Consider the following 27,759-nt stretch of genomic DNA (forward strand, 5'->3'; position numbering starts at 1 on the left):
AAATTAAAATGCCAAGAGAAAGATGGTGAAATTGGTGGCTCAGAGCATTTGTTGCTAATAGAAGGGTTTGTGTTACTCTCCCCACCCAGTTCTGGTCACCCGAGAAGATGACTTCAACAACCGGCTGAACAACCGCGCCAGCTTCAAGGGCTGCACAGCCCTGCACTATGCTGCTCTTGCGGACGACTACCGCACCGTCAAGGAGCTGCTTGATGGAGGTAAGAGCATGGATGAATGGGGTGGGGGTTGGCAGAGAGAGACACTTGACAACCTCTCCACTCTGGAAATGCCATGCTTGCCCATAGCCCTGTTACCCTCCCAGGGCTGGAATTGCTTTGAGGGTAGCAGTACTTAATGAGAGGGGCAGTGTGTACATGTGGTTTGACCTCGTGTGGGTGGAACATCTTTGCCTACCTGTGTTTTGTACCAGACCATCCTGCCTGTCTGCACATGCTCTGCGAGTCTTGTTTGTTGCAATTTCCAAAAGTGTCCTTTCTTCTCCACTATGACCTCTAACGCAGGGCTAGTAGACAAAGGGGAGGACTTTCACATCCCTGTTAACCCAGGTCTCAAAGACATCCTCCTTGATTCTACCCCCACCCCAGTCTAAACTCATACTTGTCACAATCTGACATTGTTCTTATGTTTTCAGTAGTCTTCTCCCTAATTTGACTCTGAGCTCCCTGAAGTCAGCAAACCCAGCACCTAGCACAGTACCCAGCACACAGCCAGCACTCAATAAGCATTTGCTGAATGATTGAATACCCTCCCTTGAGAGAGCATTGATTTAAATGGAGGGACAGTATGTGTAATCTCCAGATTCAGGCTGGTCTGCTCCTATCCAAATCTGGTGCAGTGTTATCTTCCACCCTGCCTGATACTTCACAAGCAGTCACTTTTCATACTACTTTCTTTTATCCCACTGCAGTCTCTTTTCATGATAGGGAGCTATGCATGTTGCCAGGATGTGTGGTGCCCAGGCCCCTGAGTATGGCACATGACTGCCTGTTTATGCTCTCAATGCCACTTTTTGTGGGGCTAGAGACCATCTTTGGGGCTAGACACCCACACAAGGGACTACTTGTCAGGGATCATTCTTCATAGAACTTACAAGCTGCAAGGGTCCTCAGAGGTCATCAGGGCTACTCACTCTCCTCCTGGCACAAACCTCTCCAGTATTTGGCTGGATGGCATTTCCTTGGATTTTGTCAAGAACTGGGAGAATTCTGTTTCTTCCCTGGGGGGTCCATTTCATTTTAGGTATCCATTTAGTTCATTTCTTTGACTGCTTGAACTATCTTTAAATGAGCTGTGATTTTCTTTTCTGTAACTTCTGCCAACTGTCCTCTTCAGCCCAATCACTTTCAAAATTCAGTTTTCAAATACAGTTCTGTTCGTCCCAGAGACTTTACCCTGCTGGCCCAACACCCCCAAATCCAACCACACTGGCTTAATACCCAGGCCTGGCCCAAACCCCCAGCCTACAAGGGACCTACCCCATGATGTGCCTTGGTCTGGGGCATATACATTGTGGTAACAGTGCCTGGGATGATTGAAGCTTTTGGAGCAAAAACTTAGTGCTCTCAGAAGCAGAAAACATCCCCAAGCAGGATGCTACTCACTTTGTCCTTTGGAAAGCTCTCTGGCGAGACATTTGTAGCTAAGAATTGGAGCATTCACTGTGGGGCTTCCCTCTGCCATGCTTTAAAATTAATCAATACCCCCAGCCATTGTCCAGTGGTTTACATTTCCCGCTTGCCTTCAGCCCCCAAACAGACAGGGATTCACTCTAAAAAGAGACCCTCTCTCCAGCCTTCCAGATCGAATACCTTTGAAATGAAGAGGCCGGGCCTTTTATGAAGTGTCCCCCTTTCCCCCCAGGCCAAGGCTGGCCCTTTGAATCATTTCAAGGGCATGGTTCCTGCCTGTTGACTTGGAACAGATGCCTGTTGCCCCCACTTTTACAGTTTGCCCACCTGCCTTTTTACCCAGCTTCCATTTACACCCCCTGCACTAGCCTCCCAGCCTCAAGGGCCAAAACCATTAACCCACTCATTTCTCCCTTCCTGATCTGAACAAGTGGCCATCACTCAGGGCTACAGGCCTGCCAACTTATGACCTCCCTCCCCCCTTGACCTCTCTTGGTTAGCCTGTGTGTGTGACCAGCCAACCGAGAGGGAGGATCCTACCCCCTTGTCCTGGGGGCTGTTGCCAGTAACATTTCTAAAGTCTTATGACCTCAGTTGACCTTCTCCAAGGGTTTCAGGGAAAGCAGGAGAATTTCCTTCCTGACCATCCACTTTTCTTAACCTATATTTGCCACCGGCTTTGCTGCAGCAAATGAGATGGACGTGCTCTCTGGGAGATCAGCCTGTGTTTACCAAGTCTACACAGAACCCTTGTCCTTGAAATTGCTTAGTCCACAGGGATTTAGGGTCCCCGGATTTTAGAGAGTTAGAGCTGGAGGGGCAGCTTTTCTTGACCAACTCTGACTTAGCAGTACCCATGAGAGAGCTGGGAGGAGATCCATTCAGCAGTGTGATAATGTGGGAAGTTCTCTGACCCCTTTGGAGGCCATGTAGAGTAATAGAAAGGGTGTCTTCAGAGTCAGGCCAACCTGGGTTTGAATCCCAGCTCCCACACCCTACCACAGGTATTGCCTTGGACATATTACCTTAACTCTTTAGGCCTCAGTTTTCTTGTCTGTAAGATAACACCTGAGAAGTATGATGGTGATAGCATGAGGGTTAGTGATAACGACTGTAAAAGCCTCTGCTCCATGCTCCATCCTATATAATAAAAAGCTAATATGCAAATCAACCAAACAGCAGAACAATCGGTCACTATGACATGCACTGACCACCAGGAGGCAGATGCTCAATGCAGGAGCTGCCCCCTGGTGGTCAGTGCACTCCCACATGGGGAGCGCCGCTCAGCCAGAAGCCCTGAGCCAGTTCATGGTTGGCAAGGACAGCGGTTGTGATGGGAGCCTCTCCCGCCTCTGCAGCAGCACTAAAGATGTCTGACTGCCATGGGGAGCAGGCCTAGCCATCAGTTGGACATCCCCCGAGGGCTCCCAGACTGTGAGAGGGCAATGCCAGGCTGAGGGGAACACCACCCCCAAGTGCACGATTTCATGCACTGGGCCTATAGTGATTATATAAAAAAAATCAGACTGGCCTGACTGGTGTGGTTCAGTGGTTGAGCATTGACCTATGAACCAGGAGGTCACAGTTCAATTTCCAGGCAGGGCACATGCCCAGGTTGCAAGCTCAATCCCCAGTAGAGGGTATGCAGGAGGCAGCTGATCAGTGATTCTCTCTTATCATTGATGTTTCTATCTCTCTCTCCCTCTCCCTTCCTCTCTGAAATCAATAAAAATATATTTAATAAAAAAAAGAAAGAAAAAGAAATCAGACTGTCACCCTGGCAGCTATGATACCATTTCTCCTCCTTGAAGCCTATAATCCTACCTGAAGGCTTCTTAATTCTGTTTCTGCCCACAACCTCCCTCCCCACCCCCTACTTAAGTCACCTTTATGTTCTCTCTCTTCTCATCTAGAGCCTCTGACTCCTGAGGCCTCTTCTGGTGGTCTGTCCACTCTGAGAGCACCGCCTCTGAATCTTAGTGTTGGGCCAGGCGCTTAGCACTTCCTCTTCAGAAGGCCCCTAATATAGTGAAAAGAACACAGCTTGGGAGTCAGACTCACCTGGGCTTCAGTCTCAGCACTGTGATGTGACTCTGGGTAAGCTAGTTGCCATCTCTGAGACCGTGTACCTCAGGGCATCCTAAGATGGATCAAGCAAACTGTCGTGAGAGACTGAGACTGGTGGAGAAGACAGATACAGAAACAGCCAGTGACACTGGAGAGGGGGCTGGTAGGGGGCTGGACAAGGGCTCTGGGGACATAGAGGAGGAAATACCTCCTGGTGCGCCTGCCTGGTGAGCAGGGAGGTAGAGTCAGTTACAGAAAGCTTCTCAGAGGAGGGGATGCTTAGTTTTATCTGGAAGTGTAATGGGAGGTTGCCAGATGATTTTTATGGAAGGGTTCTGAATTCACTAGTGCCGGTTTTCTACCCCTGACCTCCATAGAAACGTGGGTGCACAGGCCCCTTTGGTTTTCAGCTCTGAAGATGCTGCTTCTATTTGTGTTGCTGGCTTAGAGCAGGAAGGCTGTGCTTTAGCACTTGACTGCCAGGTACAAGAAAATGTTGGAGGGGATAGAGGAGGGAGAGAAGACGCAGGATGGTTGGGAAGGTGGGGAGGAACTCATCCTAATAATTCCAGAGCTGTTAAGGTGCATGGGACCCCACTGCCAGATCCATCTTCCTAAAACATATCACTAATCATGACAGCCTTTTTGGCCAGGGTTCCCCCAAAGAATTGAGCTATAAAGCATCCATTGTATACAAGGAATTAACTTTTCTCCCAGGCATTGAGATGGTACTACTTATGTATCATTCTCGGGAGAATTGAGAAAATCATTATTCAAATAGTTTATCATATGTAGTTCAAAGGAGAAATCCCAGTTGAGAAAGACTGCCGGGAAAGAGCATGAACTGTGAAGGTAGGGTCTAAATACCAGCCCTGCCTCTTCACAGCTTTGTGGTCCTGGGCAAGCCAGGACTGCTTTGAGGTTCTCTTTCTTCATCTGGAAATGGAGTGATACCACCTACCTTCTAAGGTTTTGTCAGGATTAGGACATATATAGGTTCTACAGAGTAGGAATTTTATATGAAATATCTGTTATTAACTTCAAAACACTCAGTGCTCACTTGTTTAAAAAAAAAAAAATGAATACTGCCCATCCTAACTTTTTAACCTGGTTTTAGAGTTGTCCTAGTCTGACCCTCACCTGACTTTTTCCCTACTGCTGCCCTGATACTCCTGCCCCACTGTAATGTCAATTCAGTGTCCTCACCTCAGTACCTTTACTCCCCAGGTCCTTCTGCCTCTCATTTCCCTTTAAGACTGTTTCTCAGCCTGGTGGAGTTTTTTCTGCCCGTCAGTCCCCAGCTGTAATTCCAGTTGACATCTGAAGTCTTCCCTGTTCCATGGGATTTGGATCTAGTCCCCCTCTACTGAACTGAGGTAGATTCAGGGCCAGAACTGTCTTTTTGTCCCTACCTCCTTTGCCACAATGCCCTGCACATAGCTTAGTACATGTCTGGATACACTGATACATCTCTTAGCCACTGGAGATTTGGATATCACTGGAAGTGTGGTATCTTTGCTTCCCAGCCCACTTGCTCTTAGTGTCAGTGTACCCTGCTTTTTAAGAGCTTCACCTCTTTGCTGCTAGATTCCTTTTCTTTATAGTCACATTGATGCTGCCTTTTCAGCCATCAGTGCTCATCACCTCAGAAAAACTTAAGATTTATGAAACCTAATACCACTTTTCCCAGGGCATCCCTTAATCCTCTTTCCTGCCTACTTTTCATGGCTCTTCCTTGCCCCCCTTCCTTGCACATGGCTCAATTGTCAGTGTTAACCAGCCATCATCAAATGAGTGCTTAAATTCCTCATCATCCCTGCCTCTGGGGCAAAGATCCTTTCCAGTGCTGACATCTCCTTTAACAGCCTGTTAGTTTGTTGTCCGGCTGCAAACTTAGAATTCCATTTCTTGTTCCACTTCACTGTCTGTCCATCTGGCTGCACTGCCAGATGTTGAGGGAATTGGCTTGCCTCCGTCTGTCCTCTGTGGAAACTTCAAATCTCTGATTCTTGCCAGTAGTGCAGAAGTGGGGAATGAGCCCTGGGCTGAAAATACAAAGTTTTGACTTTGCCACCAATAAATCTTTTTTCTTTCGACAAATCCTTTCTCTTCATCAGTAAAATAGAGAAGTTGGAGTAGCTGATTCCAAGAACGCCTTCCAGCTCCAGCATCCTTTATAGCCCCTGGGCAAGTCTTTTCATTCATTTTTCAAATACTTACTGACCATCTTTCCTGTCATAGGCCCCACACTAGGCACCAGGGAAATAAAGATGATCCAGACATGGTCTTTGCCCTTAAGGAACTCATAGTTCACTGAGGAAATCAGACACTTGAACAAAGAATTGCTATCTGGTGTGTTAATGGAGATGTATAGAAGGTACTGAGGGATCACAAAGAAATCCCTTTTAAATCTCTGGGGAGGGCAGGGAAGCATGATGTAGGAGATGATATGTGCACTAGGATCTAAAGGATGATTGTGAGTTTACCAATAGGTGAGGGAGAAAGGTAAAGGGAACAGCATGCTCAAGAGGTATGGAGTATGAAGTAGCGCACTTTATTCAACACATTACAGGCAGTTCAGAAGAGCTAGGTTAGAAGGGTCAGAAAGAAAGAATGGAAAGCAAGAGCCAATAATGAAGGTCTGTAATACAAGCTCAACTAAGGATATTGGACCTAATCCTACAGTGGGAGCCATTAAGATTAAGGAAAGCTTAGAAGTTTCAAAATTGTTGATCAGTATTTGAATAGATAATAAATTATGGAATGCTCATACATGGAATAATAAATTGAGTGAATGAGAGAACAAACGAACTCTTGCTCTGTACAGCATGGATGAATCTCACAAACCTGATGTTCTGGACACAAGCTAGACATGGAAGCCTAACTGCACCTAAATGTGAAGTTCAAAATAGACAAAACTAACCAGTGGTGTAAGAAGTCACAGTAGTGACTTGGAGGGGTTTCCAGAGTGCTTTAATGTTCTGTTTCTTTATCCAGGTGCTGGTTATGCGGGTATATCCATCTTGTGAAAATTCATTGAGCTGTCGCCTTATGTATATTTTGTACTTTTCTGTATATATGTTATACTTGAAAGAAAATACAAAAAAAAAATGGGTTAGAAGGGGCATGATTGGAGAAAGGGAAAATACTTAGTTTAAAGCTATTATAATTGTTTAAATGAGGTCTAAAACAAGACAGTGGGAAAGGAGAGAAGAGTTATGGTCTCAGAAAGATTTAAGCATAGAATCAGTAGGGTCAGATGGTGATAGAGAAGGAGTAGTCAAGAAGAGACCCAGGTTCTGGATTGGATGGCTATGTAGATGGCATGTGCCTGTACTGAGGTAAGGAGTGTTGGGAGGAGGTATGGGTAGAATGAAGGTACAGGGAAATGACCAGTTCTGTTTTGAACATTCTTTCCCTCCCTCCCTCCCTCTTTTAGATTCCATGGTCTAGCATTCTAACTACTCCCTTGCTTCTTTCTCTTTCCTTTGTACACACCTGATGAAATGCTTACTCTGCTTAAACTCATTTTCTTTTTTACTTCATGTCTGTATCTGAAAAGCTGAATATTGCTGGAGAAAGAAAATCACACAACCATACTAACTAAACTCACTTTGCATTTATGTCCATGAATCTCAGCACTGCCAACCATAGCACTACACTTTTTGAGTAAGATCACTCTCTTATTTTGGACCAAGACAGTTTTTTAATACCTTCTCTCTCCTCAAATCTCCAGTATTCTCCTTCCCCAACTCCCAAGCTAATATCACCTCATACTTGATAGAGAAAAAGATTACAATCAGAAGGGAACAACCTCACCTTCCCACCCTCACCTCCATCAGCCTACCTGCATTTATACTCTGTATTCTGCCTTCCTCCTCCACAGGAAAAAGTTCCTAAGACCAACCCTGCATTTGGGCTTGAGCTCCTGTTTCCTCTGGCTTCTCAAGGACTTTGCTCCTCCAGTTAACCCCCATCTCTCCTCATTATCTATTCTCTCCTCTCTGTTGGCTCATTCCCTTCAGCATAAAACATGCTTCAATATCACCCATCTTAAACAACAAAGTAAATTAAAAACTTCCTTTGAATCCATATGCGCTTCCAGCTGCTCCTCATCCTTTTATGGTAAAAGTCTTCAAAAAGAATGGTTGTTATCCACTTAATTCACTTCCCCAGCTCCTGTTCTTTCCTCAGTCTCATTGTAAACATGGCCAAAATATACTTCTGTTTTCCCCCCAAAATTGACATCTCCCAAGTCTTCTCCACATCTGTACTGGTAAATGATACTATCATCTCCCTAGTTTTTCAGCCCACAAATCTTGAGCCATCCGTGAATTCTCTTTTTCCCTTATACTCCCACTCAAGTCCTTCAGTAAGTCTTGTCGGTTGTACCTCTAACGTACATGTTGAACCCATGTCCTTCTTGGCACTTCCATTGCCCTAACTCTCATGCAGTTCAGGATGATGATCCAGTTCTCCTGGATGATCACCACAGCCTCCTGGCTAGTCTCATCATCTCCACGCTTGTCTCCCTATATCCATCCTCCAAATAACAGCCACAGGGATCTTTTTAAAACATAAATGCTATCATTCTTCTACTTAAAACCTTCTATTGGCTTCCCAATGAAACTAAAATGGTTCATACTCCTTACAAGAGCCTACCAAGCTCTTTGTAACCTAGATCCTGCCTGTCTCTGCAACCTTACCTCTAGCCACTCTTCCCCGTGTCTTCTATTTTCCAGTAACACTGTCCTTCTCTTGTCCCTCCGACACACTGAGCTCCTTCCCATCGGAGGGCCTTTGTACTTACCTCTCCCATCGGTGGGTACATTCTCTCCCCGTTGGGAATTTGGGTTTCAACTCAAATGTCGCCTTCTCAATGAGGCCTTTCCTGACCGCCCTAATAAAAGTACCTCCCCCAGTCAAATTTATATCGTGTTACCCTATTTATCTTCTTCATAGTACTGATCAGTCCCTAAAATTATCATATTTATTTGTTTACATGTTTATCATCTATCTCTCCCCTACTGGGATGTAAGCCTATGAGCACAGAGACCTTGTCTCTTTATTTCATTGCTGTATTTTTTGTTTCGTTTTTTTAATATATTTTTATTGATTTCAGAGAGAGGAAGGGAGAAGGAGAGAGATAGAAACATCAATGATGAAAGAGAATCATTGATTGTCTGCTTCCTGCATGCCCCCTTCTGCGGATCGAGCCTGCAGCCCGGGCATGTGCCCTTGACCGGAATCGAACCCAGGACCCTTCACTCTGCAGGCCGATGCTCTACCCACTGAGCAAAACCAGCTAGGGCTTTACTGCTGTATTCACAGCTTCTAGAACAGAATTCACAGCTGGCATGTAGCAGGTGATTAATAAATAGCCATTGACCACCTGACCTGTGTGATTCGGTGGTTTAGCATCATCTCATCAATCAGGAGGTCAGGGTTCAATTCCCAGTGAGGGCACATGCCCAGGTTGTGGGCTTGATGCCCAGGTTGTGGGCTCGATCCCCAGTAGGGGGCATGGAGGAGGCAGTCCATTTATGATTTTCTCTCATCAATGTTTCTGTCTCATTCTCTCTCTCCCCTCCTCTGTGAAATCAATAAAAACATATTTTTTAAATAAATATAAAAGTAAATAGCCATTGACCAATCCAGGAACCTGTTGGACACTTATGTAGAGATGTGTAGCAGGCAGTTGGGTAAAGGGTCTGAAGCCCAGGAAAGAAGGGACTCTAAGTTAGGCATGAAAATTCAAGAGTTATCAGTCACTTGGGGGTGGAGGAAGCTGGCAGAGTCTGTGAGTGGTCCGCAGAGTGGGTAGAGCTGAAGCAGCCCAAGCACACAGTGAGAGAAGGTACATTTCAGATGTAAGCATGAGTGGAGGAACCAGCGCAAAAGATGTAAGGAAACAGAGAGGAAAAAGGAGACACAAAAGAGAGTGGGGAATGGATTGCTTTAAGGCAGTGGTCGGCAAACTCATTAGTCAACATAACCAAATATCAACAGTACAACGATTGAAATTTCTTTTGAGAGCCAAATTTTTTAAACTTAAACTATATAGGTAGGTACATTGTTATTAACTTAATTAGGGTACCCCTAAGGCTTAGGAAGAGCCACACTCAAGGGGCCAAAGAGCCGCATGTGGCTCACGAGCCGCAGTTTGCTGACCACGGCTTTAAGGCATGCTTCTCAAACAATCTGTGAAAGACCTGTATCTTTTGCTGCTGTTTGAATTTGCAGTCTATTATGAACCAACCCTTCCTAAATAATAAAAGTATAATATGCTAAGTGTCTGACCAATTGGTCGACCACTTGACCAGTCACTATGACATGCATTGACCACCAGGGGGCAGATGCTCCAACCGGTAGGTTAGCTTGCTGCTGAGGTCCGGCCAATCCGAACTGGGCAAGAGGGCCGGACACAGCCTGGAGCCCTCCTGCAGTTCCTTCCCCCGGCAGGTCGGCCCCCATTGGCCAATCACTGGCTTGGCCGAGGGCTCCCCCCCCACCCACCCATGCACAAATTCATACACCAGGCCTCTAGGACTTTTATAAAATCCAATAAAAATTAATTAGAAAAATTATATATTAAAAAGGCATACAAAATACAGGCCCAAATATATCATTAGGTTCAATGATATAAAATTACTCTAAGTCACTATAAAAGTTTTCAAACACTTACTTACTTTTCTTATCTCATCAAGGACTGGTAGCAAAGTTCACAAACTGGCACCAGAACACAGACCACAGTTTAAGCATCACTGCAATAATGGTACTTCTGGGCAGGGAGGGAAGACAAATGCGTAGAATATATCTTCTGCCCTCAAGTAGCTTAAAGTCCAGTGGGTATATAGTTTGGGCACATAGTCATGCTGCATGGCAGAGAGGTCAAAGCACTACCATTAGGATGCAGTATTGGGGACTGTGATCTTCCCCCCTCTGGTATCACTTTTTTCATCTATTTGATGAGGAGATCATGTCAGATGATTGAACACTAAAGATTTTCTCCTATTGTTTGGATACAGAGCTAAAAACTCTTCATGCTAGTGGTTGTCTGTTGTGATGATGGGAAGTGACTGCTAATGGGTACAAGGTTGCTTTTGGGAATGATGAAAATATTCTAAAATTAGAGTATGTTGATGATGGCTTTACAACTCTGAAAAAATACTAAAAGAAATTAAATTGTGTACTTTAAATGGGTGTATTTTATGGTATGTAAATTATATCTCAGTATAGCTGTTAAAAAGAAAAAGAAACACTTCCGCTTCCGGTTCTTTATTCCAGAAGTGGCTCCGAGGGAGCGTGCGGCTTAGTGTGGTCTTTGTTAGCTTCCACCATGGCGTACCGTGGCCAGGGCCAAAAGGTGCAGAAGGTGATGGTGCAGTCCATCAACCTCATCTTCAGATACTTGCAAAATAGATCTCGGATTCAGGTGTGGCTTTATGAGCAAGTGTATATGCGGATAGAAGGCTGTATCATTGGTTTTGATGAATATATGAACCTCGTATTAGATGATGCAGAAGAGATTCATTCGAAAACAAAGTCAAGAAAACAACTAGGTCGGATCATGCTGAAAGGAGATAATATTACTCTGCTCCAAAGTGTCTCCACCTAGAAATGACTTGATGAAGTGAGGAATTACTGAGAAGCAATACAGTTTGTGTTTTTTGGTGTCCTTTGTTGGGAGAATATTTCTTACCCATTTATTCATATTGGCCTACAATATCCTTGAGTTACCACCAGATGACAATAAATGATGTTGAATTGTTTTTGTTAAAAAAAGAAAAGTAAAAGAAAAACATTCTTCCTGCCACTCCAAACCAGAAAAGGTTGGTTTGGAAGGATCACTAGTTGCAGGCTGTAAAGCCAGGAGGACTTTAGACCACATAGCTAAGGTGGCAGATAAGAGGAATCCTTCTGTTGTATATTAGTTCCCATTTAAAGAAAACTACTTAAAACCTATCTGTAAAACTTTCTCTTACCCATATTGGTCTTTTTATTGATTACCTGTTTTTACTTTAACAAGTATTTATTGTACTATTTGTATAGCTTAAAGTCTGGCAGAGTATAGACATTAGACAAATAAATACAATTTTATTAGCTAATTACCATTTAGACAAATATTAAGGAAGAGTAGAGTCTTCCCTGAGCAAATGGCATATATGTTGAGACCTATAGATGTTAGCATATCACTTAACTTGAGAAAATCCCAGGGAGAGGGATGGCCAATAGTCATTTGACCCAGCAATCCATTTGGGAACATTGTGGGGAATGGAGAGGTTCTATGGTGTTTAATTGCAGTCCATGCAGTAGGTCCAGGCTAAAAGGGGCCCTTAGTGACCTGAGTTTTATCCTCTGCCCTTGGCCTAAGTTAGCCCTTTACCCAGTGCAGATTGAAAACTGTCCTTGCTAACCCCCAGGGAAAGGCATTTCTGTGTTCCAGATACTGTAGACATAGATGAGTCACTGCTTGGTTGAGTTAGAGATGAGTGCCTGGTCACCAGAGCCCAAGCTCTCCAGAGCCTCCTGCCATCCAGGCACCCACATTTCATCAAGGCTTTAATCGGCTCCAAGCAGTCCTCAGATGAGCTGCCTGTATCCGGCATGACCTCATCACCGCCAAACAGTAGCAGCTGGAGGCCAAGTTTCCCCTGGGTGAGGGAGAGGTCAGCATCATCTGGGCCAGGTCTGTTCTGTGTCCTTCGCTCTCCTCCACCTGCACTGGGCCTGGAAACAGAGCTGAAAAGGATTCAGATTTCCCAAGGCAGGACCAGCTGCCCTTTGCCAGCCCACTCATGCCCCTCCAGAGCATGTGCTCCTCGGTAGAATGCACGTAGAAAGGGCAACACCGTAGCTTAAAGGAGGGGAGCATCAGTCTGAAGGTCTGGGCTTGCAAATAGCAGCAAAGGCCCATCCCAGGGTTAGATGGGCCAGAACCCTTCTCAAAAGGAGTTTGTTTCTAGCATATATGTGCTCTCTTCCTCTACACAGAGACCTGGCAGTGTCCTGGTTGGAACACAGCAGAGGTGCTCTCTGTAGGTTTATGCCACAGGCCCCTTCCTGAACATCATTTTAGAAATGAATTATTTGAGAAGAGGGCTTGCTACCTCAGGAATCTTTCAGACTCCCTTGAAGTAATGAACCCGCTGTGGAGGGAAGTGCTGGCCAGACGACCTGGGTCGGCTGAAAAAGTGCACTGTCCAAGACTGTATTTGAACTTGGCCTCAGTCAGGCTGGACTAGAAACCCACTGAACTGATGGGTACAACAGGTATGGATCAGAGGTTTGGGTGTCTTCTGGAAGTAGGAACTTGGATTGACTTCTCAGGTTGATCAGAGCCCGTTTCACTGTTTTTCCAGGGTGGATGTTTCTGCTGAAGTCAACTAGCAGTGCCGTTGGGTCCCTGGGACTCTGTTCTCTCTGGAAAGGTGTTTTGTACTTTTTGAAAAAATCTTTTCTTTTCTGGCTTTCTGCAAAGTTTTCTTTTCCATAATGCTATATAAGTAGGCAGTAGGCATCGTGGAAAAGAAAAAGATACAGGTCCTTCTTTCAGTGAGCTAGTTTGGTGAAGAGACCCATACACATAGCACACTGAGAACAGCGCTGGATGGTAGGTAACAGGACTCTAAATTAAATGTAAGCAAAGGACAGAATAAGCAAGTGTAATGAATGAGGAGAAAGATCAGTGTAGATGTTGTAGAAGGCTTCATGGAGGAAGGGGACTGAAGGCAGACCCCGAAAGGGAGAGAATTCAAACAGGCAGAGGGAAGAAGGAAAGCTTTCAGGTGAAAAGCAACAGAAATGAGCCTTGCACATTAGAGACCTGGAAGGAACTGGCCACCTACTGGAATGTGGATAGTGAGGCCTGAGTGTGGAGGGCCTTGGGGATGAGACAAAGGACTTATGCTTAACTTTGAAGTGAATAGAGAGCTCCTGAAGTGACTGTTTAGTGACTTAGTGATTTTTACTTTAAAATATGTACAAGATAAAAAAGTTTTTCAAGCAATACAGAGGATAATATAGTGGAAAGGAAGTCTTCATTCCACATTCCTGGTTCTCCTTCTCAGAGGCAACCACTGTAAATTTTTTAGGTGTCTTCCCTATTACTACTGTAAACAGATTATCACAAACTTAGTAGCTTACAGCAACCCAAATTTATTATCTTACAATTCTGGAGGTAAGTCTGAAGTAGGTCTAACTGGACTAAAATCAAGGTGCCTACAGAGTTGCATTCCTTTTTGGAAACTCAGAATCTGTTTTCTTGCCTTTTCCAGCTTCTAGCGGCTGCCCACATTCATCTCATAGCCCTCTTCCATTTACAAGCCATCAATAGTTGTGAAGTCTTTCTCACATTTCATCACTCTGACACTGATTCTTTTGCCTCCCTCTTTCACTTAGAAGGACCCTTGTAATTACATTGTCCCTCCTGGATAATCCAAGGTAATCTTCCCATCTCAGAGTCAGCTAATAAGCAACCTTAATTCTGTCTGTAACTTTTAATTCCCCTTTGCCGAGTAGTTTAACATATTCATAGGTTCCAGGACTTAGAATGTGGATATATTTGGGGGAGCCATTATTCTGCTTACTACACTCTCAGAGATATTTTATAAACGTTTTCCTTTCTGTTTTGAATAGTTAATACTTGTACCTAGTACAAAATTCAAAAGGGTTTTCAGGCCCTAGCCAGTTTGGCTCAGCGGATAGAGAGACACCTGCGGACTGAAGGGTCACGGGTTCGATTCTGGTCAAGGGCACATGCCCAGGTGTGGGCTTGATCCCCATTGGGGGGCATGCAGGAGGCAGCCAACCAGTGATTCTCTCTCATCATTAATGTTTCTATCTCTCTCCCTCTCCCTTCCTCTCTGAAATCAGTAAAAATATATTTTAAATAAAGGGGGGTTTTGGGCGAAAGGTCTTATTCCCACCCTCCATCTCTAACCTAAATATTGTCTAGTTTCTCCATTGTACCAGTATTATTACTTTTTCCCTTGAAATTAATGAATAGTCTGTGGGGAGACACTCTTAAAGCCATGCAAATATCCTGCTCCTCATTAAAATGTCTCCCTGAACCCAGCATCCATTAATGGTTCCTTCCTGAACCAACCTTTATATAATTGTTGGAAGATGAATATTTTATAACTTTCCAAACCCCAGCACTCACTTCACAATGATCAGTTAACACCTGACATCTGTAGTAAGCAAGAACCCGTCTTCCCTATTTATCTATTTAATGTCAATGTGCCCGTGAATACTCTTGCTTTAATGTTCTATAATTCATCACTGTGCCTTGTTATGGTGGTGCTAAAATTATCTCATATTTGGCCAGTGAAGCTTACCCTTCCCTATCATTTTTTTTTAGCATTTCCATATTTTTTAGCATAACAAAATGTTTCAATCTTATCTCATATCCACCTTGCTGCTCCCCTGGAATCAGTCATTTCTCTGAGGATCCCTAAAACATTTAAGTGGTCAGTTGTATTACCCTGAAACCTAAGTACCAAGTATGGTCATTACCCCTTCTGTTGACAGAGCCAAGAAATATATACAGGCATACATACATACTAGAGGCCCAATGCACGAAATTTGTGCAAGAGTAGGCCTTCCTTCCCCCAGCTGCCAGCACCGGCTTCCCTCTGGCACTCGGGACCCGGGCTTCCCTCCAGCCACAGGCAGGCACCCGGTTCCCAGGCTTCCCTCCAGTCCCAGCTTCATCCAGAAGGTCGTCCGGAAGGATGTCCAGAAGGACATCTGGTCTAATTAGCATCTTACACTTTTATTATAATAGATGTATCCACATCCATCACAGGGTACACATACCTGGATAAACATATACACACATATGCATATGCGCATACATATTTTAGCATGAATACCTCCCATTCCAGTCCATCCCTACAGGGTTCTTGTTTGTCTTCACACATTCCGTATTATGTCCCTTCTTCCATAGTGAAAATGCTGACTGCATACAGCAACTGATTCATTTACCCATTTGCTTAATTTCATAATACATCTAAAAAAACTTCACACTTGCTTCACCCATAGAAAACAAACCTTCTAAAGAGTTCAGGTCATCCTGGCTGGTTTGGCTCGGTGGATAGAGTGTTGGCCTGCAGACTGAAAGGTCCCAGGTTCGATTCCGGTCAAGAGCATATGCCCAAGGTGAGGTCTCAATCCCCAGTAGGGGGCGTACAGGAGGCAGCCAATCAGTGATTCTCTCTCATCATTGATGTTTCTGTCTCTCTCACATCTTCTCTAAAATCAATAAAGGTATATTTTAAAAATAAAAACAGTTCAGGTCAGAATTTGTTTGCAGTCCTCATCTTTACTGTGTCGAAGGTTATATATACTCAAATACTAGGTTCATAAGTTACTTAGGTGGTTTTTCCCCTCCTTTGGTGTGTTTATGTTATTCATGTGAAATACACTTGGGTTAAATTTGTTAATTTGCTTTCAGTTTTAGAATTTCTCTCCCCTGCCTATCCTTGTTTTAATTTTGTTGTTTGAATATGTAGAACATTAATTTTTACTAAAAACTACAGAAGATATACTCAGAGAAGTAAGACTTCCTCTTATATTCCTTTCAACTTTTTTCTGCTCCCCTCAGTGAGCCCTAACCCCTTGTGATAACAGTTTTACTGTTTTCTGGTTTATCCTCCTATGTTTCTTTGTATAAGCAAATGTATGTTTTCTTGTTTTCCCTTTCTTCCTACACAGAAGGTAACCTGTATATGCTATTTTGAAGTTTACCTTTTTTTTTCACTTAACCATGTTTTTTGGAAATCACTCAATATCAGTTCACAGATCTTTCTTATTCTTGTTCACAGGTGCATAGTACTCCATTTTGTGTATGTGCTATATGTCCTATGCTTGGACATTGAGGTTTCCAATATTTTGCAGTTACAAATTGTGATAAATTAATAACCTCTTATATGTATACTAGAGGCCCGGTGCACAAAAATTTGTGCACTCGGGGGCGGGAGGTCCCTCAGCCCGGCCTGTGCCCTCTCGCAGTCTGGGACCCCTCGGGAGATAACGACCTGCTGGCTTAGGCCTGCTCCCGGGTGGCAGAGGGCAGGCCCAATCCCTAGGTGCAGCCCCTGGTCGGGCTCAGAGAAGGGCCAATTGGGAAGTGGGGGCGCCGCCCCCTGTCATACACAGAGCAGGGAGGATTGGGAGGTTGCGATGCCACCCTCAGTCACACTCAGGGTAGGGCCGATTGGGGGGTTGGGGCACTGCCCCCTGTCACGCACAGAGCAGGGCCCATCAGGGGGTTGAGGAGCTCCCCCCTGTCACTCACAGAGTAGGGCCAATAGGGGAGTTGGGGCACCGCCCTGTCACACACAGAGCAGAGCGGATCAGGGGGTTGGGGTGCTGCCCCTGTCACGCACAGAGGAGGGACGATCAGGGGGTTGGGGCACCTTCCCTTGTCACAAACAGAGCAGGGCGGATAGGGAGGTTGTGGCCCCGCCCCCTGTCACACACAGAGCTGCAGGGCGATCAGGGGGTTTGGGCGCTGCCCCCTGTCATGCTGATCCCGGTGCCGGGAGGCCTCACGGCTCCGCTGATCCCGGTGCTGGGAGGCATATTACCCTTTTACTATATAGGATAGAGGCCTGGTGCACGGGTGGGGGCTGGCTGGTTTGCCCTGAAGGGTGTCCTGGATCAGGGTGGGGGTCCCCACTGGGGTGCCTGGCCAGCCTGGATGAGGGGATGATGGCTGTTTGCAGCTGGTCACACACCCTTCAGGGTGGGGGTCCCCACTGGGGTGCCTGGCCAGTCTGGGTGAGGGGCTGAGGGCTGTTTTCAGGCTGGGGGTGACTGAAGCTCCCAACTTCTCCTTTTTATCTTTTTTTTTTATTCTGGACCAGCTTTAGCTCTGGCTCCAGCTCTTAGGCCTCGGCTGCTGAAAGCAGGTATCTGGTTTGTTTGGGTTCTATAATAGAAACACTGTATCAACTCCAGCTCTGAGATCCCAGCTGGCTGAAAGCAGGTTTCTGGGGTTTTTTTAGCTTCTATATTTGTAACAATGTTTCAGACTGCAAGCTAAGAGGCCAGCAAGGCAGGCGGGGAACGTTGGAGTCCTCCGTCACTGAAGCAAGCAAGCCTCATGTTAGCTTCAAGCTGCCGGCCGCCATCTTGGCTGGCAGTTAATTTGCATATTGCCCTGATTAGCCAATGGGAAGGGTAGCGGATGTACGGCTAATTACCATGTTTCTCTTTTATTAGATAGGATTTGGGGATTATTGGACATGTGTCTTCACTGTTAAGGTCAGAGGGTAAATGCATATGTCCTTTGGTTAGATACTGTGAATTTCTCCTCCATAGAAATTGTTCCATTTTGCATTCCCACTAGCAATGTATGAAAGTCCCTGTTTTCTCACAGCCTCTTCAATAGAGTGTATTGTCAAGCTTTTGGATTTTTGTAATCTTATAGGTGAGATGTAGTATCTTTTTTTTTTTTAATAATATATTTTATTGACTTTTTTACAGAGAGGAAGGGAGAGGGATAGAGAGTTAGAAACACCGATGAGAGAGACACATATCGATCAGCTGCCTCCTGCACATTCCCTACTGGGGATGTGCCCACAACCAAGGTACATGCCCTTGACCGGAATCGAACCTGGGACCCTTCAGTCCGCAGGCCGACGCTCTATCCACTGAGCCAAACCAGTCAGGGTGAGATGTAGTATCTTTTTTTTTTTTTTAATGTCCTCGGATAGAGGACGTATCAGATATTAAACTGATAAGAACAGATACTACACTTGATCTTAGCCAAAAGGCCGAGAAGCCATCGAGATGTAGTATCTTAATGTAGTTTTAGTTTGATTCTATTATTATGAGTGAAATTGAACATCATTTCATATATTTAAGAGCCATTTTATATTTCCTTTTGTGGTCATGTTTTTTGCCCATTTCTCTAGGACTTCTGGTCTTTGTTTTTCTCTTGATTTTTTAAAAGTTTTTCACATGTTAAGGATATTAGCCCTCCATCTGTGATATACATTGCAACTATTTTTCTCCCACTTTGGATTGATATAGTTTTAACACTTCCCATATAATCCTAGTACACAGTTAGGATTGAGAACCATTAGAGTAGTTTAAACTGTACAAATTGGAACTACTTTTTAAAGGAGAACACGTACAGAGAGGGATGGCCTGAGGACTCAGTCGTGGGTATCACCCATAAATTGGGACAGAAGAATGAATAGGAACCTGCAAAGGAGACAAAGTCATAGGTAGTGTATATAATGGAAACCAAGGTAGAAAAGAATTAATAGGAGGCAGGATTGGTCAGCAGCACTGATTACTGCAGCCATGAGGAAAAGGAAGAAGAGGTTGCTGGGTGTGGTAATGAGGTCCATACCCTTCTCACCAAACACCACTTCCTCTCTGCTCATTCAGGCTGAAAGAAGATTCTCCTGATCTCCGAGTGATTTTGTCCAGTAGTATTGCCAGGGACAATAGAAGGCCTCTCCTGGCAAACAAATTGACAGAACACAGCCCAGCCGCATCACAACTGGGGCATAATTATTCAGCCAGCAAATATTTAGTAAACTCCTATGAGTGACAGACACTGTTCTAGGCACAGGCTATCACAACAAAGACCTCATTCTTAACTTGTGCTTTTTTTCTTACCAATGTCTAAAAAATTGGAGGTTTCTTTTACCCAAGTCTGTTTATCTGGTTTGTGATGCAGCCACAACTCTGAGACAAACATGGTAAAGTCCTTAGAATTATTTAGGGAAAAACACTCTTGGGGGGGAAAAAAGGAATCATTAGCACCAGCAAGAAGCTCTGGGTGAAAAATGGTCCTCTTGGTATAGACTACAAGTCTATTCCCTGTCCTCTTCTTTCTCCTAATCTCCCACTACTCTTCCACTTTTATTTTTGGTGACTGGTGGCTGTGGTTGGGCATAAAGCATTGATTGAAGGAGTCCTTCTTAGCAGTGGCCTCTGGTGTTTTTTTAAAAAAAGCAACAGTCTTATGAGGGAGGGGAACAGTTCCTTCAACCTTGATGGGGTTTGAAAAGAAGACATCAGCAGATGAACAGTTCCTGTGCCCAGAACTGTCACCTGTGGCATTTGATATCATAGTTAAAGATACTCCTGATTCTCTCTATACTAGGAAGTGCAGTTAGCAAATATATTTTGTTGGTTTCTGTTTCTGTAAGCGTTCTCAAAGCCAACTGTAAATAAGACCTGCTGTCCTCCTTAAGGTCCAAGTGAAAGTCTGTATATGTTAGTATTCCAATGAGCCTGGCTCAACCACTGCTTTAATGTTCTTCTTATCCAAGCAGAAGGCTTTATGTAACTTTGGGAATAGACATGTAAGTAGAAGCATAAGCCATCTCTTGATAACTCTTCTTCCCTGCTTATGGACATTAGGCTAGGATTGGTCAACAGAAGCTAAAACATCTGGTCAGCTCAGTCCTTTGGGGTGGCTGGTGTTTTATAGACAACCCATCAAGATTGATTGGGCTTGTAACTGAATTAGCCAGATGTGTGGGCATTGTGTGCCCTTTTCTCAGCCTCCCTTCAATGTTGTTAGGTGGAAGCAGACATGAGATTAGCATGTTTGAAGATGCTGTGTTTTTAGTGCATGAACAAAAGCTGTCGCCTTCTGCAGAGACTGTGGCTCTGCCCCAGACGTCAGCAGTATAATTATGACTGCTAAATTCAGCCCAGACCCCAGGCTCTGCTGCCTTGGTCTCAGCTGTCATTTGTAGGAGGGGGTGGGGGATTACTGAAGCCCAGGGACCCAGGCACTTATTATAGTCCACTTTGAACTCTGCTTTATTCAGAGCCTTTCCCTTGCTACTAACAATTGTTCCAGTTGCTTTCTGGTCACAGAGCCTGCTGCCACCTCTGGGGACAGTCTGTGCTGGATTGTGGGGAGAGGGAGAAATGGGGCTGGCCTTCTGAAAGCCCATGACTTCCAGGAAACTTGCCCAAAATGAAACTGAGCTGATAATCCTCATACTCGCAGTGCCTGTGTCACTTACTATTTAGAGCATTATCCCTCATCTAGGAGGCCCTACCTTAGGTTTGCATTGAACAGAAATCCTTGGCAGGAATTTTTGCTTTTGCCCTTTTCCCCACCTAATTCTGTATGTGAAGTATCTTTGAATGTTTATTCCCCATCTCTTTTCTAACTAGACTGGCCTGCATATTTGTCGTAGAGCAAACTGGTCATTTTCATGTCTCCAGTACTCTGCTGGTGCTTAATATTCTGTAGACATCTCATACTCAGTGTATCCAAACCCAGCCCTCCTCAGTCTTTCTTCCAATGGCACCATCATCTATAGTCACCCAAACAAAAATCCTAATAATAAAAGGCTAATATGCAAATCGACCAAATGACCAGTTGCCCTGACGTGCACTGACCACCAGGGGGCAGACGCTCAATGCAGGAGCTGCCCCCTGGCGGTCAGTGCGCTCCCACAGGGGGAGTGCCACTCAGCCAGAAGCCGGGCTCACGGCTAGCAAGGCTAGCAAGGGCAGCCGGGTGGCAGGGAGCCTCTCCTGCCTCTGCAGCAGCACTAAGGATGTCCGACTGACAGTTTAGGCCCGCTCCCTGTGGTGCACGAATTTCATTTACTGGGCCTCTAGAGTATTAGAAGTAAGTCAGTTGACTTTGCCTTCTCTTTCCATTAAGTCCATCTTTCTTAGACTTTTCTCCCAAGTCCAACCTCTTTCCTCGGTCCCCACCACAGAGGACACCAAATTCAGACTTGATCATCTCATCTGGACTAGTGTTAACAGCCTTCTAGTTGATCTCCCTATCTCCAGGCTGTCCTTCAAACCAGCCTCTAGCCTGTAAAACCCTGTCTCCCTTGTTTGAAAACCCTCAGCAGTTCCCAGTACCTGTGAGATGAGGCCAGTTGTCTAACCCAGCATGCAAGTCTCTTCAGCCCGCCATGGATCTTTCACCATCCTTTCTCCAAGTGGGCCTGGGGAGACAAGAACTGTCTGCTAGATAGGGTGGCTGGCTCTTTGCTCAGTACCTCATTTTTACACATATACTATTGGTGAGACACTGTAGGAAGGAATGCTTAATAATGGCAAATATAGTAAAAATAACAATAGCTATCATTTATTGAGTTCTTACTATATGTATCAAGCTCTGCACTAAAGCTTTTGTGTCTTTTAATACTTAAAATGACTCTGAGTTCGATACTCTTTTTACCTATAAACAAATGCACACTAGGCTATTAAGTAACTTGCCCAAGTTCCACAACTGGTAAGTAGTGGAGCTCTCATGGTATATCTGTGACTGTGAACAGAATTTAAGAGCAGAATTCCAGTCGGTATCCCCAGAGCCTACACAGGATCTGGCATAAAACAGGTGCTCCAGAATGTTGGTTGGCTGGTTGAATGAATGAATGAATGAATCCGTGTTCTTCCATTGAACTTGACTTCAGGCTTAAGGGGAACTGGCTGAGCATCTGTAGCTTATGCCAAGAAAAATGGATTTTGTCTCATCTCCTAATGCCCAGCTGTACACAGACATGTTCCCTCCCACTCAGTAACAAACTGCCTGGAACTCTTTCCTGGCTCATATTTACAAGAGAATGTGATAAATTTCGTATTGATCTCTCCTGTTCCACTGTAAATTTTGCAAAAGATGATTAAATAGAGCAATAGAGTCTGCAGGCATTGTGGCTCAATATGTTGTGGAGTGGCGTATCGACCTCCTCCATCCAAAGGCAGCCAGCGCCTATCCCTGCTGCCCCAGACCAGTAATTAAAATCCTGTGAGACTGGGATTTAAAATCCAATCATATCCCTGAATCAAGCCTTCTAGCCTCCCCATGTGACGAGTGCAATAAGGTAACGGCAGGAGCATGTTTATGTCTGTGCTGAAGCAGTCCCCATAGGGTGGGTAAGAAATGGAGAGTTGGGTAGCCCTGCTGGCTAAATCACTTCACCCTGACACCACAGCCACTTGTTTATGTACCTACAGATTGTCTTACAAGTCCCAGCCAAAGACCAAATTCAGACAGAGCAAAATATCATGCACAAAAAAATCACAAACTGTGTTTCAGTGTACACTTCTATCCCCACAGCCAATCGTTGGTTTAAACACGTAATTTGGCTTTGATTAAACTCTTTATGGCCTTTAATAGCCAAATATATGTTTGAATTTCCACAAGAATGCTTTAACCTAAACTGAAGCCAACCTTCTCTGTGCTGAGGCCTGTAATCAAGGTACAGGCCTTGAAATAAACTTTTCCATCTCCTCCCAGCAGGATCAGGAGCTACTCAAGAGCAGGAACAGTGTCTTCTTTTTTTTTTTTAATCCCTAGCTCCTAGCACGGTACCAGATGCATAGCGGGATCTCAAAAGGTATCTTTGAATGAATGAACAAACACAAATTAATAATCTTGGAAAACCTCTGATGTATAAGTAGCAGACCTACCAAGTGATCGTCCACTCAGTGCTGGGGCATTCATTTGTTCCTGAGGTTGCTGAGCTGCTATCTTTGGATGTTCTCATGGTTAGAAATTTCTTACATTCCACCAAAATCTGCCTCCCAGGGTCTTAATTTTATCATTGAGCTTAATGTAGAATGAATCTAATCCCTATTCCACATTCCATTGGCTCTTCGAGTACCTGAAAATGCAGTCATGTTCTCCTGAGCTATCTTTTCTCCAGCCTGCAGCTCCAGTTCCTTAAGCCATTGTTCTCACATGGCTCTAAACTCTTTTCTATCTTGATCACTCTTCCCAAAACAATCTTTACTTTGTCTCTCTTCCAAAGCCCATTTATCTCCATTAATTTTCATCTCATTGGTTTCAGCTTTTAATGTCAATCTTCCACCAGGTTTACTTGGTACCCTTCCCACCTTAATCTGATATCTGCAGATCATATGGAACAGAACATCACTGTGAAAATCTGTGTCAGGGATAAACAAGCTAAACAGGACCAAGCGTATTTGTTGCCACTGGAAACTTCCTTCCAGATCACCTCTGGTCTGTCAGTCACTACACCCCACTGCCACTGCCTCTACTCCCCCTGCTGTTCCCTCCACCTGCTCCCTACCCTGGCCCCAGGTCTGGTTAGTCCACTAGTCACTCACTCACCCTTCACACTGTCCTAGCATCCAGCTCACTTTTCTCCATCGTGTTTTCAGGGTTGTCCTGAGACATTCCATGAAATGTCTGATGAAGCCCACATTTGCCCTAACTGCACCTGATTGCGCCAATGGGTAATCCTGATAAACAAAGGAAATGAGTTTAGTCTGACATGACTTGGTTTCTGTAAAACCATCCTGATGCCTAGTCATCATCACCATTTCCTTTCCTAGGCATTCACAAAGCATCTTTAGTCACACTCTGATTCTGGAGACAAGACACATATGTATGAAAAGTGTGTTGTCATATAAGTGCTTTAGTGGTTCAAAGGAGGAATTGATCCATATAGACAGGTGTGGTCTAAAAGAACTTAAAGGTATGGGAATTGGAGCTGGGCTTTGCAGAATGTAGGGTCTGAGTGGTGGGCAAAGGGGAGTTTGGCACCACTGAAGAGAACAGTAATAGCCCAGTGTAGCCCAGTCCTCAGGTCAGCACTGGAACTGAAAGCTCGGAAGGGTGGCCCAGGACAGTGCAGATGGATGGGAAGAGCCCTGGATTGGAAGGCATGGGTTCTAGTTCATGCTCTTCCATAGACTCTATGACTTTGGTCTTTAACCTTCCCTGCCCCAGGCGTCCCCAGTCTTTTTGTCTTAGTGCTTGCTTCTGCTCTTCTCCAGGTAATGCTATGATTTCCCATCTCCTCAACTACACAATCTGTGGCTCTCTTATGGTAGTGGTGGGTCATCATCCTTATCTTCTTGTCCCCCTACATCACACTGTTTTATCATTGTTTGTCCCTGTCTGTTTCCCACCAGTCTGGGCTCTGCTCAAGGGCAAGAACCAGTCTGATTCCACAGTGTATCCAGCTCCTGGCCCAGCCTCAGTGTTCAGTGGGTTTTTATGAGATGACTGGATCCAGCCAGGAGGCAGTAGCTCTCTGTTCCATGAACTTTAGAAATCTGCCTACCTGGAGGCAATTGATCCTACCCTACTATGTCCATTGGAGAGTTAGGACTTTGGGTGACTTTCTGAGAGTTCAATATATGTGGGTCACAATTCATCTGGCCCCAGAAAGGGAAGCTCTGATGGGAGGAAAAGGAGTTCCATTTTGTACCCTTTCTACTGTCTATCCCAAAATTACCTCTAGAAACCCCCCTATCTTGGCTTTGGAGCATCTGAGCACCCTGGAAGATAAAGATTATTTTCCCCTCTTTTTGAGTCATTAAGCCTTTGGAAGATAGCATTATGTAGTGGAAAGCCAGACCTGGCTTCTTTTTAAAAAGCAAACAACTTTTTATTATGTAAAATTCCAAGCATCTACAAAAAGAATAGTATAATAAATTCCTGCTTTAAATCTCAGCTTTGCTACTTATTTGCTGTGTGACTGTGGGCAAATTATTTAAGGTCTTTGAACCTCTATTTTCTCAGAGTCTTTGTATGATGAATAATTCAGACACTGTGTATAAAAGCCTTATACCCATGCCCTAACCAGTTTGGTTCAGTGGATAGAGCATCGGCCTGCCGACTCAAGGGTCCCAGATTCGATTCCGGTCAAGGGCATGTACCTTGGTTGTGGGCACATCCCCAGTAGGGGCTGTGCAGGAGGCAGCTGATTGATGTTTCTAACTCTCTATCTTTCTCCCTTCCTCTCTATAAAAAATCAATAAAGTATATTTAAAAAAAATAAAAGCCTATACCCAACAAATGTTAGCCCATTTCCTTTCACCTTACTTTTCTCCCAGACTCAGTTAAATCATCTGTAAAGTGGAAAAAATAATACCTTTGTTCACCAAATTAAGAATTAAATGCATGGAAGTAGTTGGCACAGGGTATGGCACATAAACTGCCCAGTAAAGGTTATTGGTTACCATGAGGCATGACTTGGTACAGGTGCACATGTACCTGTGTGTACATATATTAAGACTGCTCAGTGGTGTGGTCTATGATAAAAGTTCAGGATAAGCCATCAGGACACTGGGCTTCCCAGTTCCCAATATTCCCAGTTCTGCTGTGCTTCTTGCAGCATTATGGTCAGAGCTCTTCTCTCTCACCTTCAGACTCTGGGAATACAGAGGGAAATTGGTCCGTCTCTGACCTGAGGAGCTAACGTATAGACTAACTATAAACTGGGATGAATTCCCAGGAAAGGGAAGTAACAGGAAGGACAACAGGAGCCCAGGGACAGATGTAGAACACTGAGAGCTGAAGGCATGGGGGAGGCTTCTCAGAGAGGGGCCCTTGAAGAATACGTAATCAGGAGACAGGGGATGGGGTTCCAGGCATGAGGGGTAGCCCAAACAACAGTGTGAGGACAGGGCAGGTGCATGGCTTCTCTGATGTGGTGGGTTATTGACTCTGACTGCTTCCTTGATGAGAGCTCACAACCAAAAAGAATAGCTTGCTCTGCACCTCTAATCATAGGAAAGATTTCCCTTATATTCAATAAAAACATCTAATTGGAGATAGTAAGCAGATTGTTGAAATAGTGAAAATCAGAATGAAGGTGGTAAAGGAGCTAGCAGTCAAAATAGAAAGGGAGAGTGGGTGATTACAAAGGACATTGTACAGCCCATACGATCCTTTTTTTTCAATCATTTTTGAGCTTTTTATCTTATTCAGTCCAAAGGAAACCCCTAGAGGTGGGCAGGGCAGCAATCATTACCACCAGAGAAGAGAAGCAATACCCTAGATCACACAGCCAGGGAGTAGTGACCCTACCCCCACCGGCTCCCTGCCCAGTCCTCTTTTATAGGGCTGGGAGCCAGCTGCATGTAGGGGCAGGTGAGTCGTGGAAACTGCATTAGAACCGTGGGGTGGGAGGACAGAGTCAGGGAGGAGATAACAAAGCTGTGGGGGGTGAGTATGTCAATATTATTGATAATAATGGCCTAAGATATTTGTATAAGGCAGTTTCTGTTGTGTGTGTTTTTAAAGCCCTCTTATACAGATTATCATCTTTGATATTCACAGAGGTAGACAGAGGGCCTGGATAGGGTAGTGTCAAGGGAGGAGGGCGTAGCAGGCCTCCTCTCCCACCCTGCCCCCAGCTTAGCACTAAGAAGATGTGAAACCTTCCTCTTCCCCCACCCCGTGCCCCCCCCCCCCCCGCCCCCCGCCAATTTCACCACTCTTGTCAGGAAGGGCAAGTGGGCCTCTCTCTCCAACCATTTCCCACCCACAGAGCATCAAGAATGTTAGAGTCTAACCCAGGGGTGGGCAAACTTTTTGACTCGAGGGCCACAATGGGTTCTTAAACTGGGCCGGAGGACCGGAACAAAAGCATGGATGGAGTGTTTGTGTGAACTAATATAAATTCAAAGTAAACATCATTACATAAAAGGGTATGGTCTTTTTTTTCAATAGTTTTATTCATTTCAAACAGGGCCGGATCTGGCCCGCGGGCCGTAGTTTGCCCACGGCTGGTCTAACCTGACCTAATCTGCCACCCAGGCAGAGAGGTATCTAGGACCAGTAAAGAGACTGGGGATTTTGGCATGGTCACACACTTGCAGTCAGAAAGCTTTTCTGGGGCAGAAAGAACAGCCATGTTGTGTGTGGCCTCAGAAGATAACACCTATAAAAAGTCCATTGGTTTGGTAAATGTTACGGAATCCTGTTATGTGCTGGGTAGCAAGGATAAGCAGTGGATCAGACATGGTCCCTAGCTTCTGAGAGCTCCAAGTCTTGGTTGCAGACAGACAATTTTAACACAGCATGATTAGTGCAGTAAGATAGAGGCAGAAGGGCCCATGGAAGCACAAAGGATGGTTCCAAACCTGGGGTAGTAGGAAGACAAGGAAACTTTCCTGGAGGAGAAACCTGACTGGGTCTTAAAAAATGAATAGGTATTTACAGGAAGACCAAGGTGGGAGTGGGGCTGGAGAGAGAGGTTAGGGCTCATATGAAAAGGATATACCCTTAGTTTAGTGGAGAAACTCCTTGAAGGACCATGAGCTTGGAACTTGG

At 44.8% G+C, this 27,759-nt stretch overlaps 2 protein-coding genes and 1 pseudogene across 4 annotated transcripts in view; 2 read left to right on the top strand and 1 right to left on the bottom strand.

Moving 5' to 3' along the window:
- Positions 1-27,759, top strand: part of CLPB (caseinolytic mitochondrial matrix peptidase chaperone subunit B) — a 161,369-nt gene that overhangs the window by 84,979 nt on the left and 48,631 nt on the right. For all 3 annotated transcript variants that reach the window (XM_036325094.1, XM_036325093.1, XM_036325095.1), the window contains one exon: positions 90-218. In XM_036325094.1, coding sequence (XP_036180987.1) covers positions 90-218 — 129 coding nt within the window. The remainder of the gene's footprint in view (positions 1-89; positions 219-27,759) is intronic.
- Positions 10,974-11,431, top strand: LOC118664694 (small nuclear ribonucleoprotein E-like). Its single transcript, XM_036325096.1, has one exon. The coding sequence runs from the start codon at positions 11,056-11,058 to the stop codon at positions 11,332-11,334; it is 279 nt and encodes a 92-aa protein (XP_036180989.1). The 5' UTR covers positions 10,974-11,055; the 3' UTR covers positions 11,335-11,431.
- LOC118665613 lies at positions 18,401-18,511 on the bottom strand (annotated as a pseudogene).

This window comes from Myotis myotis, unplaced genomic scaffold, assembly GCF_014108235.1.
Source record: "Myotis myotis isolate mMyoMyo1 unplaced genomic scaffold, mMyoMyo1.p scaffold_m19_p_10, whole genome shotgun sequence".
In the NCBI taxonomy this organism is placed as follows: domain Eukaryota; kingdom Metazoa; phylum Chordata; class Mammalia; order Chiroptera; family Vespertilionidae; genus Myotis; species Myotis myotis.